The sequence below is a fragment of the Tachysurus fulvidraco genome, chromosome 4 (assembly GCF_022655615.1).
Source record: "Tachysurus fulvidraco isolate hzauxx_2018 chromosome 4, HZAU_PFXX_2.0, whole genome shotgun sequence".
NCBI classification, from domain to species: Eukaryota; Metazoa; Chordata; class Actinopteri; order Siluriformes; family Bagridae; genus Tachysurus; species Tachysurus fulvidraco.
In genome coordinates this window covers 7,426,779-7,448,879 of record NC_062521.1, presented here as the reverse complement: position 1 = coordinate 7,448,879, position 22,101 = coordinate 7,426,779, and the positions used below count along the sequence as shown (strand labels likewise).

The 22,101-nt window shown below is 39.4% G+C and overlaps 1 protein-coding gene across 5 annotated transcripts; it reads left to right on the top strand.

Moving 5' to 3' along the window:
- The first annotated feature begins 5,392 nt into the window (after positions 1 to 5,392).
- bcl2l11 (BCL2 like 11) lies at positions 5,393 to 20,338 on the top strand. 5 transcript variants are annotated; one of them, XR_007140353.1, is made up of 6 exons: positions 6,329 to 6,906; positions 7,475 to 7,818; positions 8,528 to 8,613; positions 9,428 to 9,465; positions 9,676 to 9,809; positions 18,141 to 20,338. XR_007140353.1 is itself a non-coding variant. In XM_047812160.1 (5 exons), the coding sequence occupies exons 1-5, from the start codon at positions 5,745 to 5,747 to the stop codon at positions 18,214 to 18,216; spliced, it is 648 nt and encodes a 215-aa protein (XP_047668116.1). In that variant the 5' UTR covers positions 5,393 to 5,744; the 3' UTR covers positions 18,217 to 20,338. The 5 variants fall into 5 exon arrangements, 4 of the variants coding, with proteins under 4 accessions (XP_047668116.1, XP_047668113.1, XP_047668115.1 ...); XM_047812160.1 differs by lacking the exons at positions 6,329 to 6,906; positions 9,428 to 9,465 and adding an exon at positions 5,393 to 5,752; XM_047812157.1 differs by lacking the exon at positions 9,428 to 9,465 and having other exon boundaries at positions 6,335 to 6,906.
- The last annotated feature ends 1,763 nt before the right edge of the window (positions 20,339 to 22,101 follow it).

The window sequence follows — 22,101 nt, the reverse complement described above, 5'->3', positions numbered from 1 at the left end:
TTAAGACCGCTGGTATCAATGTATTCATCGATGAAGACTTCAAAAACACTTGTATAAGTCACACTGGTAAATGTAAATGTAGAGCCTCTGGAAATAGGAGGAGCTAGTTGTGGTTCAGATACCTTGCAAGGATACTTCCTGGTTGGCTTCTGCTAATCCAGGGTTGTTCAATCCTATCCGGAAAGGGCAGGTGGGTGGAGGTTTTCACTCCAACTAAGCATGAGCCACACCCAATTCGACCTGTTTAGTAATTTTTAATAGACTAGGGTGTAACTTGATTCTAGCTCATTCTGAATTTCACTTCTTTTCCTGTGCTAGAGATTTATCAAATCCTCAGGACCCACTAGAAAGATTATTTTGAAAAGTTGACTCAGTATCATACGGTAATCCCACAGGAGAAACTGGATTCTGTTTCAGGGGATAGAGATGTTTCAGCTGACCTTCTCAACCTGCTGACACCATGACCCCCAGCAAGAGAAAAAGTAATGAATGTATGTAATGTGAAAAAAAGAATGATGTAATTTCTTAACGAGAAACCGCCGGCAAATCACTTTGCCATAAGCCAAAAAAACATTTACTAACATGCTGTTATAGGAAAATAATTATCTTCTGGATCTTAACCACATCACATCAGACTGTTGTTGAGTACTTCCTGTAAGAGCTTACCCCATCATATTTTATTACTTAAATATTGGGACCTTCATTTAGAAACTTTGTCATGAAACAACTAAAGTTTGGGAGAATGAACGTGGCTCCCTCCTAGGTTATGTCCTGTATGGCGATTAAATTTCCATTTCCTTGCCACTTCCTTTCCACTCTTCAACATCTATAATTCTATTATGTCTTATCAGGTGTCTAGCATAAATAACTGGCTGCCCAAATTTCCAGCCCAAGCCCACCACCTGCTTTTCCAGTTCCACACAATCAGTATGTACACTAATATCAGATGAAAGAGTGGTCTGCAAAAATAATATATTTCAGTTAGGACCACTTTGCCAAATGAGCATTTATTAGGTGATAGCATACAGTTAGTGTTGGAGGTATGGTTCTGTTCTGGGCAAAAATCATGGACCGAGCGGTGAGAGCAGCAACTAGAAAATAATTAAAAAGTAATAAGTAAAAACCCCCAACAAAACTGTTGCAGCAAGAAGCTAGTACATCCGGAGATAATCAAAGATCAGAGGAAGCGTCACCCTGGGCTGAGCGAATGGCTTGCTTGTTGCTGTTAAAGCCAAGTGTGAATCGTAAAGGGGAAGCATAATACACACCTGCAGCAGCAATATAACAACAATCATGTTGTATATCCATTAAATTATAGTGATAACAGGTAGGGGCAGCGTGCGTCCCGTAGAAACTCTGGTTGCTCAAGAAGCTTGATAATGGACATCCTGAGGAAGAAAACCGATGTTGCAGTATGAAGCTAGTACTTCCAGGGCTAATCAGGATCAGGGGAAGCGTCACCCTGGGCTCAGCAAATGGCGGCATGTTTGCAACAAGTTGAGGCTAAGAGTGTGGCGTAAAGGGGGAAGCATAATACACCCCTGCAGCAGCAATATAGCAACGAGCATGTTGTATACCCACTGAACTATAGTGGTAACTGGTAGGGGAAGCATGCGCCCGGTAGAAGACTCTGGTTGCTCGTGGAGCTTAATATTCAACATACAGGGGAAAGAAAACGATGTTGCTGTATGAAGCTAGTACATCCGAGGCTAATCAAGATCAGGGGAAGGGTCACCCTGGGCTGAGCAAATGGCGGCATGTTTGCAACAAGCGTGTTGCTGTAGTCGGTTAAAGCCAAGTGTGAATCATAAAGGGGGGAAGCATAATACACCCCTGCAGCGCAATGCAACAAGCATGTAGTATATACACTAAATCCATGACTTTTGCGCATCTAAAATGTCCTTGATCCCTGGACGAACGCAACGTTCATATGCCATCGTCCCAGACTTTTCAATGTGGGAATCATTGTAACCGAGGCTGCTGTTGTAGCTGCTCCGATACGAAAGGAGTGAGAGGTGTAGCTCTGATGAGAGGCCCCAGGATTGGCTTGAGGTCATAGGAGGCATCAAATTATTATTACGTGTAGTGAATTCACCAACCCTTTTTTGTTTTTGTTTTTTTTTTTTTAATAAAGGCATCTATGATGTCGGCTTGCCCAGCCAAGGAAAAATTAGGGAGATGAATCAATCTGTTAATGCTTGGAACATGTCCGTTGTTATGAGGAGCTGACAAGTCTATGATTAAAAGTTTCATGGCATGGCAAAGCATAGCAAAGCAAAGCTTGACCTATCGTGAAAAGCATAGTATAGCATATCGTGGCATAGCATAACGTAGCATAACGTCACCTAACATTGCAAGGAATAACATAACCTAGCATGATATAGCACAGCATAACGTAACATAACATAGCCTAACATAACGAAACATAACATGGCCTAGAAAGGCACAGCATAACATAATGTACCATAACATAGCCTAGCAAGGCATAGGATAACATAACGTACCATAACATAGCCTAGCAAGGCATAGCATAACATAATGTAACATAACATAGCCTAGCAAGGCATAGGATAACATAACGTACCATAACATAGCCTAGCAAGGCATAGCATAACATAATGTAACATAACATAGCCTAGCAGGGCATAGCATGACATAAAGTAACATAACATAGCCTAGCAAGGCATAGCATAACCTGGCGTAATATTACATAGCCTAGCAAGGCATAGCATAACCTAGCATAACATAACATAACATAACATAACAAAGCCCAGCAAAGCATAGCATAACATAATGTAACATAACATAGCTTAGCAGGTCGTAGCATAACATAACGTAGCCCAGCAAGGCATAGCATAACATTACATAGCCTAGCAAGGCATAGCATAACCTGGCGTAATATTACATAGCCTAGCAAGGCAATGTAATAACCTAGCATAACATAACGTAACATAACATAGCTTAGCAAGGCATGGCATAACATAACATAACATAGCCTAGCAAGGCATAGCATAACGTAACATAACATAGCCCAGCAAGGCATAGCATAACATAATGTAACATAACATAGCCTAGCAGGACGTAGCATAACATAACGTAACATAACGTAGCCTAGCAAGGCATAGCATAACATTACATAGCCTAGCAAGGCATAGCATAACCTAGCAAAGCATAGCATGACCCATCGTGACATGCATAGCGTAGCATAACATAGCATGACATAGCTTAACATCGCAAGGCATAGCTTAGCCTAGCATGATGTGCAAAGCCTAGCATGACGTGCATAGCCTAGCATGACGTAGGCACAGAGATGCGCTAGGAAGAGGCTCAGTGAATAGGAATTTAAAGGGTCGGATAATATGGATGTCGTAACCCGATTAGTGCGCATCATGAACAGCTGATTATTAGCTGATGCAGCTTGATGACTTGGCCTGCCTGAACTAACACGATGCTTGATAATTTGTCAAAATCTCGGTAGCTAGCTAACTGCATAAATTAGGTAGTTTGGTACCGTATAAAGCAGCAACAGCAAGTTGCCAAAATTCACCTATTAAAACATATGGTTTAGTCCCCATACATATAGCTAACGTATCACAAAAATAATGCTCTATAAATCATCGACCAAATGCTCTGGAAAACATCAATCAGGTTCATTAAAAAATTGATTTAGGATTTAACATGAAAGGCATTTACATTTATCTTGTAGCCAACATTTGAATTTGTAAACTTGTTCATGCCAAACATTACGCAAGTCTTTCTACATATGTAATAGTAGTAGTAGCCTTTATTGTCACTGGTCACAGGTACAAGCAAAATTAGCCATCAACCTGTCCATACATACAATACATACAATAACGTATGTGCAGCTACAAAGCCAGATTTAATCATTTATTATTCAATAATAATTAATTATAAATAAAAAACTAGCTGGGTTTTGTGCCACAAGGGGTGAATTGATTTGAAAATGATGTCAAGTCAAATCACACAAGCATTGATGGGATGTATGGCCTGTAGAGGACAAACCATGTATAATATTGTTAAGGGTAAATTTATTTTAAGGTTTCTACATAATGAAAAAGTTGGACATATACATGTATATTGCAATATCAACAAATGAATATAACAAATGAAACAGAAAGTATGGTGAACCAAAACAGTAATTTAACAGAAAAGATAAACAGAAAAAAAAAAACCCTGACAGATCCAACTCTTTTTCCCCATTATACAGATTAAAATCTATAATGTACAGATGATGTTTACATATGCATTGCAGAATCTGAGGGATCGTAGGTTCTGAGGTTCTGACCTGAAGAGTGTGTTTCACATAAAATATGGTTACGTATAGTCCACAAGGAACATAATAAACGAATGTACACGAATTAACTAGGTTCGGAAGTTTACATGAGCTTAATTCTTAATACTGTGTGTGTTATCTGAATGATGAACGACTGGTTTTATGTTTTGTGACAATTTGTTCTTGAGTCTCCTGTTTGTCATGAGCAGTTCAACTGAAAAATCCTCCAGGTTCTGCATAACTGACCCCTTTCCAACGATGACTATATGATTTTGAAATCCATCTTTTCACACTGAGAACCACTCAGGGACTCATACACACATATTACAAGAGGTGCAGACATTCACTGGGGCTCTTGAAGGCACCACAATACATTTACTATTCATACATTTAATATATTTACGGGGAGTAAATACTGTGTAAACAGTTAGCATTTTCTTTAAAGAACATTACTGCACTGTCTTTTAGAATCTACATACGACATTTAAATGTTTCCCAGAAGACATTATAATAACAATTTACACCAATAATCCTGAATACACCACCAAACACCCTCCTAATACTGTTGTCCTGTCAGTATTAAAAACCTTTGTTTCAGCATATAGCCAAAAGGCAGTGCAGAAGATAGTGGAAAAGCAAATGATGATTTTTTTAAAGAACTGTGTTCAGTTATATGCTCAGTACAAACAAGGGAGTCATGAACAACTGTCACAAAACATCAAAACCAGTCGTTCAGCATTCAGCTAAAAAACATAACAGTATTAATAATCAAACCTGTGTTCACTTAATGGTTTATTTGTGTAAATTCAGTTGGGTTGTGTCTTTGACTACATGTAAACATCTGTTGTGGGATCATTCTGAACAGAATTTTAATAGACATGATTAACATTTTGCAGTTTCTGCAAGGCGGTATGTACGCTTAGAACGTCCCCTGCACGTATATGCATATAGATAGGAACGGTCCAGAGTTTCAGTAGATAAAAAACGCCTGCCTTCTTTACAGCGTTTGTTTTAAGTTACAGATCCCACCCTTGTTGTGTTCTGGGCGGAGCTAAAAAAAAAAGCGCTTTACTGCGTGACCGTAACGCAGAGCTTCTACACAGCCGCGTGCGCGCGCTCGGAGTCGCTCTGAGGAAGTTTAGTGCAACGGAGAGCGCTTTTCTGTCGGATCGCCGCAAACAAAAGACTCGAAAACAAACCCCACCGACGCTTCATATCGACAGCGCGAACTGGAAGGACTCCCCGTCCGCCTCCTATTAACAGGACAACTCGGAACATTACGTCTTATTGAGCTGCCTGCAATCAGAGAAAGCTCTAAATGTGACCACTTTTCTTCTCGTTTCTGCTTGCGTTTGTAAACGGTGGATTTTCTGTTGCATGGTTTTTACACGTCGTCGTCGTCGGTTTTTCTTCTCTCCTTAATGCCATAAAGGCTTTATGCTCCAGGAACATGTCCAGGTGAGTATGACACAACATTGCGTCGTAATCAGGAAGGATTTTTGGATTAAATCTTTTGTTTTGGTCGGAAAACTTTTCTGCTACCAGGTCCAAGAAGGTGTTTGTGATTATTAAAGCAATAAAGGGAGTGTGTGTGTGTGTGTGTGTGTGTGTGTGTGTGTGTGTGTGTGTGTGTGTGTGTGTATGTATGTATATATATATATATATACACGTATATATACGTATATATATATACGTATATATATACGTATATATACGTATATATACGTATATATATATATATATATATATATATATATATATATATATATATATATATATATATATATATAGCGTGCAATTTTAAATTAATTCCAGCCTTTTGGATTATTCAGTACTTTCTAGGGCAGTTAATGGATGTTAATATTGTTTCTGAAGAAAAGTGCAAAAGAACTCGCTGGGCTTTAGTGTAGAAATAAACCGACAAAGCGGCGCGGCACCATAACGCGCCTCTGCAAGACATCTGTCTTAGAGATAAATGTCGAAAATGGATAAAAAATAACTAAAATAAAAGCCGTTGTCGGTTTGCCGCTTGATCATGCTGAATTATTTAGCCGTGTTGTGGAAAACACGGGAGCGCGAGCACCTGTTTGTTGTTGTTTTGCTCTCTGTTGCCCACACGCACGAGCGCCGGATCAAAGTCGTCGGGATGGTAAAATGATTGGGTTTCGGCTTTGATAACCTTCACAGAACTGCACACGAGATTCCCTTCATATGACTTTAACGCAACACCTATAAAATCACTATGATATAAAAACTAGAAGGTTACCAGGGAGTGTTATTTATGTATATTCTCAGTCTACACTATGCGGATGCTTGAATATTTTTTTTTCGCTTATTTGCGAAGGGGCAGTTGCGCAAAGTTGAGCCACTAGGAGGAGCTCAAATTTCCAGAAAACTTTATTTGTGGATGAATTATTTTGTTTGGCTTTTTGTCTGCCAGTCAACTGCACGGCAATCCAATCGTTTGTGATGCCGAGGACACGCGCTTCCGTCTCGCGCTTCGTGCCGCTTATATACTCCGCCACCTCGCCGTGGGCACGAGCGCCTCTCCTAATGTTTACAGCCGTGTGGAACATTTCGCAGCGTGGACTCAACTGCACACTACGTCGCCCGTGAGTTATCGCACGTAATGACATGGTTAGAAATGCTGGCACACGAACATATAAACAAACAAAAACAAAACAGCAATGCGTTTAAATACAGCGCCGCGATATTATAAAGTCACAGGCGAGCAGTTTCCTCTTGAGCACGAGACACGGTTTCTAAGCGCGTGCGTATTCTCCAGTGGCGCAGTGCGTGACTTTTTGTTTTTATAAAAAATCGTCAAGCGCACGTTAACAAGCTGCCAGATTGTAAAATTCGTTTGAAACACAGCGTGTTTCGGACGATTCGCGTCGAAGAAGAAAAAAATAGGAAGTTGTCTCGGAATGAAGTGAAGTTGTGACGCAGTTTGACCGGAGCTTCTGCCTCGCGTGACCCGGCCATCAGAGAAAAAACACAAACCCCTGGCGTCGCTAGTAAATATAGCGGTGCACTAAAACGGGAAAAAAAACCGTTGTGTCACGTAGGCTGTTCGGACGACGGTGCCAGTAGTTCGCTCGTGCGCGAGTTACAAATAAAAACAACTTTTAAGCCGCATGCCAGAAACGGTAATTACTGCTGTTTTATTTTATCCCGCAGACGGCAAAACCGGGCCGATGGCCCAGCCTTCTTAAAGGAGCAGGGGGAACGCGGAGAGAGCGGCTCCCGGGCCGAGCCGTGTGAGAGCCCTCAGCCGAGCGAATTGGACGTGTTTTATAGGGCAGCGTTCGCGGTGCCGAATATCCGTTTGGCTTACCAGTCAAGGTCGCCTGTGTTCAGAACCCTCTCCAGGTCGTCCAGTGGATATTTTTCGTTCGACAGTGAACCGAGTTCTCCGCTAATCACCCATAGCACCGCCACTCAGACCCCGAGTCCGTCTAGTCAAGTGATAACTCACGCCCTGCAGCGCATTTCAGAAGCGCGAGGCGACGCGCACAATCATGGTAAGGAACCACTGCCAAACACCCCCCATCTCCCCCCACATTCTCCCCCTCGTCTCCCCCCATTCTCTCCCCCTCCCCATTTCTCCAGTGTGTTGAGTCAAAGTGCTGGCATTGCATGCTGACATTAATCTCTACGCTGTGTGCACGTTAACCTCACAATTATATCACTTATATCGAATTGCATGTGTGTTTTAGAAGTTTACAGGCGTGACAAAATCATCAAAATATCACTTTTCACGCACGAAGTTCAACAGCTTTTAGACATCTCGCCTTGCAACAGAGTGGCAAATTATGCATGATGTCTTTTTTACTTAGTATGTCGGTGCTTATTGAAGAAGTGTTGTTGTTCTGCAAGCTATTTTAACTTCTGTAAACACTTTTATCACTTATCAATGCCCGATTTGCCCTTTTCATTGTACTGAACTTTATTAAACAGTCCATACTTGATGGATGCCAAGAGTTTTCCTCCCGAAAGTCAACATTGCTTGCATTTATTGCTGAATCTCACAGCTTTTGTTTATACATGTGACTGCACTCACATGCATGAACATCCTTTCACCTCCCCACAGGAAGTGTGTTTTGTCATTGCACCGAGGGCAACCCCCAGTGTTTAGAGTGTACAGGGAGTTAGTGTGCGTTTCTTCTCACAATGTAAGCTGGGACTAAGCTGATTTGCTTGTTGTCTCTATTTCTGCGTACGGCTGAGCAGGAAAACTTTATCTTCTGGCAGTCAAAATAATCTTTTGTGAAGCCCAGACACGAGAGCCAACCATCTCTGTTTTCTGCTATAGAAAGGTAGGTGATGAGTACTGTGATAAATCGTTTAACTGTAGTGCTTTGCTATAGCTTCCTGTTTCTGAGATGCAGCTTGGAGAAGGAGTGAAACACTTATCTCAACAAATCAGGGCTCTTGTCCGTTACACGGAGCAGGATTTACCCCATCACCAACAACTCTTTTTGTTTGGCTGCATTGTTGTTACTGAATCAGCACACAAATCTGGCTGGGTTTTGCTTTGCTTTGCGAGTCTGGCATACACCGTGACATGTTTGACACAGAGAAACAGACTGTATCACGTTAGTGTGTAAGTCAAAACAGAGCACATCGCAAATCCACCCGACCACAGTGACAGATAACAATGTAAACAAATAAACACTACATCATTACCCGTCAGTATCGTTGTCGTTGGCCCATGGCCGAGCGTGTAAAAGTCGACGATGTAATTGAGTAATATCAAGAGTGCATTTTTTTTTTTTTTTTTTGGCTATTTTATAGTGAAAGCCTGAAGAGGGTTGACATGTGGAAATGAGTTGCATATGGTCGTAATATGATTGGGCATGAGAAATAACAGTAAAACTGCTTCTCGCTTGAGTCATAGCTGGAGAATCAGTGCACCTTCAGCCAGATTGTGGTTGTATTATTAGCGCTTAGCCTCGCTGTTTTCCTCGAGTCGATTCTGACCACAAATCAGATTTACTGCAGGTCTGTAGCGTTTCAGCGCTGGGTTTTTACAAACCCTCCTCTTGAAATTCACACACTGAATATATCAGGAGCTTTTCAAAATTGTTAACGCATGACAGTTTCTTAAGACAGTTTCTTTGTTCTGGAAAGATGGCAACCAGGAACAAGATAAAGACAACAGGAAAAAGGCAAGCAGATGAAAAAGGATTATTTAATATTGTGTAAAATTTGATATCACACTACAGAGATTACTTGTCACGAATCATGAACTTTTTTGACTACTATGTTAAGTTTTACTATCACTGTACCGCCCCAATAAAAAAAAATTTTAGTTCATGACGGCAAGTTTCATAGCACATGATTTATCTTTCCTTGTTTCTTTCTTTATCTTTTCTTAGAATTATGGTCTGCTCTCCATAACCACTATCTACCCCACGGAGCAGCATCTGCGGGGGACATGCAAGCGGAGCGAGAGATTGCGCGAGAGTTGCGGCGCATCGGCGATGAATTTAACCAGCTTTATTTTCGTGAGGTGAGAAACACATGAGTGTGTGTGTGTGTGTGTGTGTGTGTGTGTGTGTGTGTGTGTGTAATAACAGCTCGTTCTATCTGAGATCATTATGAGGAACTAGACTCTTGAAAGCCTTTGAGATTTCCTGTGCCACTTTAGAGAAACAGAAGACTTTCCTTTGAGGATTTGTGTACTTTTTTTTTCGATTTTTATTTCTGAAAGTTGCATCACTTCATTTTCTGTCAGAAATCAAGGTCCTTTCCTAAGGAGTCACCTCTCACAAGTCTTGTGGTGCATTCTGAAACAGAAATCTTTTAAGTACATTAGGAGGTTACTAGTCCTTGTAAAAAGGCTCCGTGTGAACCCTGTTACTGAAAGAGACATTGGATTTCCTTTTAGGAATCGATATTTAACAATTTTTTATTCAGTGCACTGGAGCACAGAACTCTTAATAATATATGTATTTTTTTTTGTACTTTTTTTATTATTTAATTTTGACTTGCAGTAAGCATCAGATAAGATGCATTTATTATACATATATGTCCAATTAATTATTTTTATTATCCCCCCTCCTTTTTTTTTTTTTTGCATAATTCAGAACAAAACATTTCCAGTGTTGGATGACAGTAACTCTATATACTATATTTGCTCTGGGTCGTTTCAATGTATATTTATCTTAATATAACCTTAGATTATCACTGTGTACTTTCATTATGTAACTTAATTTCATCTTCGCTTTTAATAGTGGACATTGTCACAAAGCAGCTCTACAGAAATATATCGATTCAGGATATAAATTTGTCACTCATGAGTAAACCAGAGATGACGGCGGTGAGGAAAAAACTCCCTGAGATGACATGAGGAAGAAATCTTCAGAAACTCAATTGCAGTCCAAAGCTATATTCATGGTCTCTAAGTGGAACCATTCCCAGCGGTCCTGTATATTATCGCACATTAGCTTTCTGTCAGCTGCTCAGAGACGCAATTTGTCCATGCCCTCTCTCTCTCTCTCTCTCTCTCTCTCTCTCTCTCTCTCTCTCTCTCTCTCTCTCTCACACACACACACACACATGTTTAGCACTGTAAAATAGATCAATTATTGTTGCAGGGTTGAGTAAAAATGACTTAAATGTTCAATCCGCTGCATGTTTGTGTTTCAGTCCTCAGCGTAACGTCATCATGACTGTCACATTTCTAAACCACTCTTACACTCTGTAGCATTTAGCAGAAGAGAAGCTGCAAAGTGGTGGATTTAAAAGGATGCCTCATTATATTACCCTGATTAGTGACTATCAAATAAATTCTAATTTACATATTACAATCGTACTAGATTTCCTGTGCTGGTAACTCTGTTAGCGTTCAGTCACATTCCTCTATTACACAGCTGTCTTGATGAGCAGGAAGCACAAGAGCGATTACGAAATTTTGAAAGCGCGACTGCGATTCTGACTCAGAGACAGCCTGTCACCTTTCCCAGAACTGTTTCGTTTTGGTCGCACTTTCCTTTACCTCCATGTAGAAGTGGCTAAGATGTCGGTAACAGAGCGATGTCATATTCATATGCCAGAAAGCAGAACAGGTGCAGTGTCATGTGTCTCACGTATGATGCTCTGCAAAACAAGTTCTTTTGCTTTCCACTATCACTATCTTTAAAAGGTCCTTTTTTCATAGAACAGACAGTTTCCCTTTCAGAAACAAATTATTATCTGAAAACAAGCTTGGTAATGAAACTCGGACATATTCAGAATGCCATTTTTGTCTGTTGTGTGTTTAAGATCACAGCTTTGGCTTTGCCAACCAGTTTAGATTTTTTTTGTTATTGTGTATTAGTGTGTGCGTGCGTGTGTGAGAGTGTGTGTGAGAATGATTGAGTGTAAGTGTGAGAGTGAGTGTGTTAGTAAGTGCGTGTGAGACTCAGTGAGTGAGTGAGTGAGTGAGTGAGTGAGTGAGTGAGTGAGTGAGTGAGTGAGTGAGTGAGTGAGTGAGTGAGTGAGTGAGTGAGTGAGTGAGTGAGTGATGGTTGTTATGAAAAACGGATGGTTGTTATGATTACTTGTTCTGATCTCTGGTGGACTTAGTTTTTGTGTGTATCTGTCTTTTTTTAAGAGAGCACTACGTCCTTCTAGACTTTAATACTTCAGATGGTGTGTGTTAGAATCAGGCCCCAAAGAATCCAATGAAGCTTTTCATCAGCTATCAGACTATATGCTTATTAAGCACTTATTACATTTATACGTAGTGCAACAAACATAAAATAATGACATAAATGTGTCCTCTTTTTTACTCCGTATTATCTGCAGTAGACTTGGGAAACAAACATGTTTTCCGGAGTTAGATATCAGGCTTCCTTTTGGGTCACCAAAGCTGGATGTTCCGTCTCGTATCAACATCTAATCTGCATTTGTTCCTCTGAAAATCTTTAAGTTTTAGATCATATCATTGTGGTGTTCTTTCATTAACTCTGGTAACATTAGCTCGATGTCAGATGCTAGCATGAGCATGACATTGCATTGCTTGCTTTCATGTACCAGAACCTGAGCTCTTTATGCAAATAGATAATAGCTTATCTCACATGAGCTGCTCTTTCTCTCTCTCTCTCTCTCTCTCTCTCTCTCTCTCTCTCTCTCTCTTGTTTAGCTCTGTACAATAGAATTACTGTGGTGAAACTGGTGGATTTAAAGGAACACTTCATTATAATGGCAATAATGAGTCAGAGACACACAATCTTAAACGCTTTGCTTTAAGGTGCAAGGCATGTAGCCTGCGCAGACATACAGAGGAGCTAGCAGTAGCTGTACTAGTTAGACGAGGCAGACAGTGTTGCATGGCAGGGTTCGTATGTGACCGGGACGAGTTGACTTCATAATGTTTACCCTGTGGTTAGACTCTAGGCTCTAATTATGCACTGGGTCATTCAACTCAGCGCCATGCAGACGCACTCGAGGCTCAGCTCGTAGTCAGGGTCCTGAATCGAGCTGTCCGGTCAAGTTTAAAATGGATGGGTACGGTCTTTTTTAAACCCTCGTGTTAAGTTTGTTTTTCTTCTCCTGATGTCACTGCTTTGCTTTGCGCTGCTTGATGAATAAATGTTGGTGGACCTTGTTGCAGAGCTTGCATTTTGTTTGCATTCTCATGACAAGCAGAGGAATGAGTAGAGCAGATGCGTACTGTGACCACACTAAATAAATCAGTGCTATCCGTTCAGGTTTGCAGCATGTGACCAAAGACAGGTTGTGGATTAAGGTCTGCAAACCACTGATAAGACTGATGTAAAATTTTTAGGAAAAATCTTTCTCTCCCCTAATCTGAACTGCCGCTTCATATAAGTGAGCAAGCGAGCACTTCCACCTACGAGCGTTTCAGCCTACACAGTGGTGAGACCATGTTGGAATCTTTACCTGCTACACCAAGGGGGCATCTCAATCTGCACTCTAGCTCCCTTAGTAGTGAATGCATATGTGGTGTACTTGTGTTCTGACACTGGTAGGGACATTCCTATATAGTATAGGGATATAGTGTATAGAAATATGTATAGTATATAGTATAGGAATATAGTGTATAGTCTACAGTAGGAATGTAGTGTATAGTATAGGAATGTAGTGTATAGTATAGGAATGTAGTGTATAGTATACAGTAGGAATGTAGTGTATAGTATACAGTAGGAATGTAGTGTATAGTATACAGTAGGAATGTAGTGTATAGTATACAGTAGGAATGTAGTGTATAGTATACAGTAGGAATGTCGTGTATAGAAATATAGTATATAGTATAGGAATGTAGTGTATAGGAATGTCGTGTATAGAAATATAGTATATAGTATAGGAATGTAGTGTATAGAAATATAGTATATAGTATACGAATGTAGTTTATTAATATATAGTATAGGAATATAGTGTATAGTATAGGTATATAGTGTATTATATTGGAATATAGTGTATAGTATCATAATGTAGTGTATAGAAATATAGTGTATAATATAGGAATATTATATTGGAATATAGTCTATAGTATCAGCATGTAGTGTATAGAAATTTAGTATATAGTATCATAATGTAGTGTATATAGTATAGGAATGTAGTGTATGGTATAGGAATGTAGTATATAGATAATTGTACATAATTGTATGTCATTCTGTTACACTGTGGAGCTTTTGTCACTAAAACAAATTCGTCGCATGTGAAAAGATAACTGGCAATAAAGCTCTTTCTGATTCTGAGATAAATAATATTAGTCTATAGTATCAGAATGTAGTGTATAGTATAGGAATGTAGTGTATAGTATAGAAATATAGTATATAAAATACAAATATATAATGTATAGTATCAGAATGTAGTGTATAGTATAGGAATATAGTGTATAGTATCAGAATGTAGTGTATAGTGTATAGTATCAGAATGTAGTGTATAGTATCAGAATGTAGTGTATAGTATATAGTATCAGAATGTAGTGTATAGTATCAGAATGTAGTGTATAGTGTATAGTATCAGAATGTAGTGTATAGTGTATAGTATCAGAATGTAGTGTATAGTATCAGAATGTAGTGTATAGTGTATAGTATAGGAAGGTAGTGTATAGTATCAGAATGTAGTGTATAGTGTATAGTATCAGAATGTAGTGTATAGTATCAGAATGTAGTGTATAGTGTATAGTATCAGAATGTAGTGTATAGTATATAGTATCAGAATGTAGTGTATAGTATCAGAATGTAGTGTATAGTGTATAGTATCAGAATGTAGTGTATAGTGTATAGTATCAGAATGTAGTGTATAGTGTATAGTATCAGAATGTAGTGTATAGTGTATAGTATCAGAATGTAGTGTATAGTATCAGAATGTAGTGTATAGTGTATAGTATCAGAATGTAGTGTATAGTATCAGAATGTAGTGTATAGTATAGGAAGGTAGTGTATAGTGTATAGTATCAGAATGTAGTGTATAGTGTATAGTATAGGAATGTAGTGTATAGTATAGGAATATAGTGTATAGTATCAGAATGTAGTGTATAGTATATAGTATAGGAATGTAGTGTGTAGTATATAGTATAGGAATGTAGTGTATAGTGTATAGTATCAGAATGTAGTGTAAAGTATCAGAATGTCATATATTTAGTATAGATATATAGTAGTATATAATATAGGAATCTGAACTGCAGTCTGATTGAGATGAACCACAAGTGTCACCCTGATATTACTTTTATTCCTTATTACTATTACTTACAATATTACGCAGTAGCAGAGATAAATTCAGCTTGAATTCAGAACAGAATATCGGAAGCGTTTTTGCTGAGAGATGTCATTGATGTGCATCAGCGCTTTTCTGTTGCACATCATCTTCCCCCTGAGGAGCAGAGCAGCAGTATCTTCCACTTTGTTCGGAACACCTGCACATTCATCCAGTTATCTAATCAGCTAGTCATGTGACAGCAGCACTGTGGGTGCTGCTGACATTTCTGTGGGTGAGAACAGCTTGTTGATAAGAGAGGACAGAAAAAAAAGGAAGTCTAAGGTAACACATAAAGTTGCTCTTCACAAAGTGATGAAGATAAAAGCATCTCAGGATACACAAAACATCAAATCTCCAGGTAAATGACCTACAGCGGCAGAAGACCACATCAGGATCCAATCCTGCCAGTCAAGAACAAGAATCTGAGGCTGTCATGAGCATGTCAAGATTTTACAGGTCGAGAATCAGAATTATCCCCAGATATTTTTCCACCTGACGCTCAAAATGGGATTTTTTTTAGCAGTCAGTCATCCAAAATAAATGAATATAAACCACCGAATAATAATAATAATACTTATTTTTAAGAGATAAAGAAACTTTCTTTCGAGCACTGTTAAAAACAAAAAGCACACGTCATCTCGTCCACACTGCAGCGGGTGAGCCGGGCTGAGCAGAGTGTTTTTGCAGTTGTCTGGCTTTGTGCGCTTGTGGCTTCTCTGCTTTTCTTCCATGTGGTCTCTCGTGCAGCAGCTTCCAGTTTTCCCTGAGAAATGACTGCCAGAGAGTGGCTATGACACACTTAACCACCATCTTCTTCTTTATTGCTCTGTTTCTCTCTGCACTTTGCTGAGTATTGTATTGCAGTTTACTCTGAAGAGCCGCGCCAATGATCCGCGTCACGCTGTGTACATATACAAAGCAGTCTTTCACTCTAGCTGTGATTTATTATTTTTTTGCTTGCTGTTTACACTCTGGTATGGAAGTTAATTGGGGATGCTGCGTCTGTCACTTGGCTCTGTGGGACTGTGTGCTGTCTGCAGCAGAGCACCACGGAGTCGCGCTTAGACTTACCGAAGGCATCACTTGCCAAAAATACCCAAACATGTGCATGTGTGTAATAGAAAAAGAAGCTTTGGTGTAGCTTTTACTCAAAACAAGACTGAAACTAGTAACTCTGGAGCATTTTAAACTCAGATGTGTAATCAGAATCCTGGGATTCACACTGCCCATACATAACCCGGAATTATTTTTGGATCTTGTCTCTGGAATTCTTACAGTTTCTGTCTTGTTGCTAAGAATCTAAGTAACTTTAACACAACGTCATTTCACAGTGTACACGGTTTTCATCACAGTGCAGAGTCGTGGGTAAAAATTCAATTCAATTTATTTGTATCGCGCTTTTAACAATTTCCCATTGTCTCAGAGCAGTCCTAATTCCGCCTCTCTGTATTGCAGTGTGAAACGTTCGTCTGTCCAGGGATTAACCTCTGATTAAGTAGCAGGTTAAGTCTACATGTGTTTCTCAGGACTTGGTGCTGCTACAACTCAGTAATCCAGAATGACAGTCATTCATTATACTGATGCAGTTTTCTCTCTCTCTCTCTCTCTCTCTCTCTCTCTCTCTCTCTCTCTCTCTCTCTCTCTCTCTCTCTCTCTCTCTCTCTCTCTTTCGCTCTGTGCCACACCACAGGGTTAAATGTCCTTCCATTTTACTCCACTTCCTCCTCACCTGTTTCCTCTGGCTGAGCACACAATCACTTCTTGGGCACGCTGTGGTTTTTGGCTGGCCTTTTTTTTTTTTTCCCGAATCAGGGCCTCTCTTATTTTTCACTCTCAGTATTTGTTTATTAAAAACGCTTTTTTTCTCCAAGTGGAATAATCACTGCTAATTCGGACCACATGCTTCAAGTTCGTATCCTTTTGCTTTCCTGTTTTTTCATCTCCAAGCATTTGCACCTGCTTTACTTTTTTAATTCTTTTTTTATTATTCGTCCTTGATTGTTAGCCCTTATAGCTGACCTTATTAGCCTGAGGCAAACTATTCTTATCCTGGAGGTGAAGTAGAGGCAGTCCTCTTGACTCTGTGTTGTTTTTTTTTTGTTTTTTTTTTCCATCCTTCTTTTATGTGGTACAGGATTTTATTTTATTTTTTTTTCCTTTTTTTTTATTCTGGAGTGTTTTCTCACTGAGTTCTGCCAAAAGTCTCCAGGGGAAAATGCCCTGTTCTTATCTGGGTCAGTGTGAATGTGTGAGTGTGTGTGTAAGTATGCCAAAAGCAAGCGATAGAAGAGGCCACCTGATTCAGCCTGACTGCTGCCAGGTCTCAGAAAGCCACGTCTTTAACATTTTATTAGCCGTAACTCTGCTTTCAGATCATGATGCCAGACAGCATCAAGCGGGAGACTGACAGGAGATTAGCCTCTAATTCAATTCAGATCAATTCAGTTTTATTTAACATTTGTCACAAAGCAGCTTTCTAGAAATTTCTAGAAAATATTGATCAATCGTAACAAGGCTAATAACAGAGATGTGGAAAATCCTCCCTGTGACGACAAGCAGACTCGAGGGACTGGGTGTGAGCATCAGTAGAGTTTTAACTTCAACTCTGTTATATCAAACTGAAGCTAGCTAAACATATGAGCAGCTAAACATAGGCATACAACACAAAGGATAAAAGATTAAGTGGATTCAGTCGATATAAAAATGACACTGAGTTCAAATCTGTTGCATCAAACTGAAGTTAGTAACTGTTCACTGGTGGAGACTTGATTGTGAGCTGTTCTTAGCAGTTGCAGTTTTTGGACTAGGTGTTTTAAGGAAGAACTGCCATGCACAGTAGACAATCCATGTTGGGTCAGCAACAAACGATTTTCCTCCGGTGATGTAAGAAAAGAAATGTTGAGTTGTATGTATGTTTAATGAAGCTACTTACCAGTCAGTTCATCATTAGCAGAGCTTTGAGCGGTGACTGATCTCACACAAGGCTGTAATAGTCAAAGAAGGCCTGGTGGAAATCCCGAAACTGCTTTCTTTCTGTACAACTTTACAGAAGTGTTTATTTCTGTGAGCGGTTTAATAACGCTCAGCATTCACACACTCAGTCAAACGTTTTCCTGTTTCCTCACTACAGGCAGAAAGAAACGGCGGCGTGGCCCCTCAACAGGCCCAGAACGAGCCGGCCATCGTGGTGTGGATGGGGCTCCTGATTGGTCGGCTGTTACAGTACTTCCTGAGACAAAGATGATGGACAGAGAGAGCACCCAGCAGACAAGTAGCACCAGACTGTAGATATGTAAATACACAGCGTCAGAAACTGCTCTCTCTCGCTCTCTCTCTCGCTCTCTCTCTCTCTCTCTCTCTCTCGCTCTCTCTCTTTCTATGAGAGCACCTGATTATATATCAACTGAAAGCAGACGACTTTGACATTCCCTGTCCAGAATTAGGATGTGCTGGTATTGGGTGGGGAATTCTGGGATTTAACTTGGATTCATGGACAGCTATGTTTCCTGCATGAACATGAAAAGCTGAGCCATTAAAACACTGGGTTGAGAAGGGTGGCGAGACCTCTCTCTCTCTCTCCCTCTCTCTCACTTTCCCTCTGTCTCCCTCTCTCTCTCTGTCTGTCTGTCTCTCTCACTCTCATCTCTCTCTTCTCTCTCTCTCTCTCTGGAGGGTGTTTTTGTAAAGACATTTGGAATGGATGTGCCTTCATGGCCTCAGTGCTTTAGTCTTTCACCCTCGGTGCCTGTTTTCCGTTTCTTTTGTTTTTTTTTCTTTTGCTTGTTTGTTTTTAAATTGTGTATATCTTTTTATCTGCCTTTTGTTCTGTATTTATTTGCCACTGTTATATTTAAGTTGTGTTTTGTTTTCTTGTTTAAAATGGAAGTGGATTAGTTAGCGGTAATGTTGCAGTTCTGCCTACCCCGTTTTTTTTACTGACTTGCTCTTTACCGAAATTTGCACTTCTGTTCAAATCGTATCCACAAGACGTTACACAGAATGTTCCGGATAATCATTTATTGCCTGAAGATCTCGGTGGAAACAAGGAAACATGCGACTGGTTATCAGAGGCTTATGAGAGCTGTAGAAACGGAGCCACCTTCTGGCTGAGGGACAGCCGGCCCTTAGTACGGTGCGATTTTCACACTGTTATTCTCCAGAGAACCCTTTCACGCTTTGAGGCCAAGTGACCTAATACTGTCGAAGCACAACACCAACCCTCACGGAGCAGCCTTTAATGAAAATGAATGAAAGTGAGCAAGAGAGTTTTTTTTACACAGTGACGAGACTTTAAAGTGATTTTGATGAAATTTTTATTTTTAAACAAATGAATAATTTTAATTGTTTAAAATTGGACCTATGGTGAAATGTAATGAATGAACGGTTTTATTAATACACGTGGTTGTTCAGGTGTGGTTGCATTGGCCGTTTCATCGTGGGTGGTACGTCCACACAGTGTGTGTGAGTGTGTGTGAGATTAAAGCTATTCAGCGGATTTTCAAGCGGTTTTATTTTCTTGCTGACCCAGAAGAGCCTTAATCACGAGTCTAGAGTCAACCTTGATGTAATGATGTTATAAAAATAGCCTCAGTGACTGTAGAGTTTAAAACACTCGGCTTCCTTCACGATTCAGTTGATGGCATTAACGTGCATCTCCACAAACCGTTGATTATGCATTGCTATTTCCCCAGTATTGCATCGAGACCTACATTATTGGCACTTAACAACTGATACGATAATTATGTTAAATATGTTAACTGATGTTAATAGACATCCAGATGAATCAACTGATTTGTGTCATTGATTTTTTGTTTTGTTTTGTTTTTTAATCATTCCTTTCATTCCCAGTGAAATTTCTCGTCACAAGCGGTATTTAGCTTGTCTTAACTGTTTCAGGTTTAGCAATCAAACCAAAGAACGTTTTTCGACATACTGTAACAGTTGAATTTTGTATTATGTTCTTTGATATGTTTGCCTTGTGTACAATCAACCATATAAAGATCGGAATACAATCAATCTCCCGGTATCAGAAATGTCATATAGTCCATGTTCAAATATTTGTGCACCTTCCTCCCTACTTTTTTTCCACCAAACAAACAGAAGATCATTTACAGGTCGATCTGCATTCCAGTTCACTGGCTTTTTAACCAGATTCAGTCTCATTACCTGCAAATTAACTGATCCACCTCACAGACCCAGTACATTTGTAGCACAATGTCTGTCTTTGATTCTTTTTTTTTTTTTAATTTGTTGATTGCACTGAATCTTTGCTCTGCTGACCTTGTGCAATACTGCTGTAAATAAAAGCTTCTTTTTCATCTTTCTAAACACGGCCAACTTGTGTCTAATTTAATTCAGCACTCAGACATGTTGATTGGCATCTCTAAATTGTCCAGTGTGTGTGTGTGTGATAGTGTGTGTGATACAGTAGCGTATTCTACACCATCACAATCTGATGTACCTTTACTTAAAAAACAGCAACAAAAAGTGTCCTGCTGTAATTCCATTAAGGATAAATGTATAATGTAAACACAGAACAGTTGAGTACAGGGCAGATGTTATAGAAACAAGGCTGCAATTTTCTGAGACAAGCTCACAATTGTGATAAACATCAAGCATCTGACCCAACATCTGTCAGTCTAACAAGAAAGTTAAACTGTTTAAAACGAATAAAAACATGTCTTAGGGAAACGGTGCTGATGTGCTTTGGGTGACTTTTTTTTTATTGTTTGCACATTTCCTGTCAATGCCTCAGACACTATGGTTGTGCTCGTTATGACCCTGGGGTTTCCACGTGTCTCAAGAGATCGGATCACTCTTGATTTTCTCTAGTTACCGTGGCAAAGTGCTAAGCGCTCATTTCATTTAAGGTATCCACAATCAACCAATTTCTATATTTAAACATTATTATAAAATACTACTGAAAAAGTTCCTTCGCTTAGAGGATAATAAGCTAATAATACTGATAATATGATCATCATTAATATTATTAATATTTAAACTTCATTGCAGCGCAAAGTATATAATAAATGCGCAAAATGTTATGTCAGTACATGACAGCAACAGTAATTGCTTTTTAATGACTGAAGTAAAAGAGATAATAATATTCTGCTTTGGCTAAGTGTAATGTTCCATGAATAAGATTTTGGAACAGGAAAGTTGGCTGTTTAAAGTAGAAATCCTCTACACTAGCTACGTCTCTAGGCCTAAGTGTCGTTCGTAGTTTTATATTAAACCGTGAAGCCGGGGAAGAGGAAGGAGCTGCTGACTAAGGCAAAAAAGATTGAAAAAAAAAAAAAAACACGAGTTGGAGTTACAAATGCTCACACACAGCTAATCAGCTACACACTTCTGCAAATGTAATATCTGAAACATGAAGTCACTTCTTAATGAAGCGGAATTAAAACATGCAATTTCCTTAAATAGTGTTAAAAGTTCATCATAAGAAAGCATTCTTACATTAACAAGCCCTTTATTTGATCACAGTAAGAAACCTGAGGTGTGGAGAGGTTTAAAATATAAATATAATGTATCTAACAGGGAGAACAATGGCTCAATAGACAGAATAGCATGGTTAGGCTTTTGAAGTAGCTCTATTGTGCTTGAAAACAAGGTAACACTGGTGACTAGGTGGTCCTTTAATGTTGACACACATTAGCATTTACCTTACAAATAGGTGCACATACATTACAAAAGGTACACGTGTCCCTGATAACTTCCCTGTGCATGTGGCTTGTGTAAACAGATCACAATGTGTCTCTGAGACACACATGATCCCATCTGCTGTTGTACGTAGCGCTGACCATTTGTGATCTGATCACATGAGATGATAATAGCAGGTGTAAAATCAGCAAGGACATAAATTAAGCCTGCAGAAGCACCATAAAGGACAGAACAGGGGTGATTTCAACAGGAGTTCACAAAGTCTTATAGATTTCATACTAATTACTATGTATTGCATGAAAAATGGTGCCCAGGTTAGTAAAGACCTTTATACTTTTTGGACAAGTCAGTCTGAGGAAATGCTTTTCAGAGGTCAGAAACACCTGTATGTATATAAAGTGAAACTGAATACAGATAGGAAGATCCGT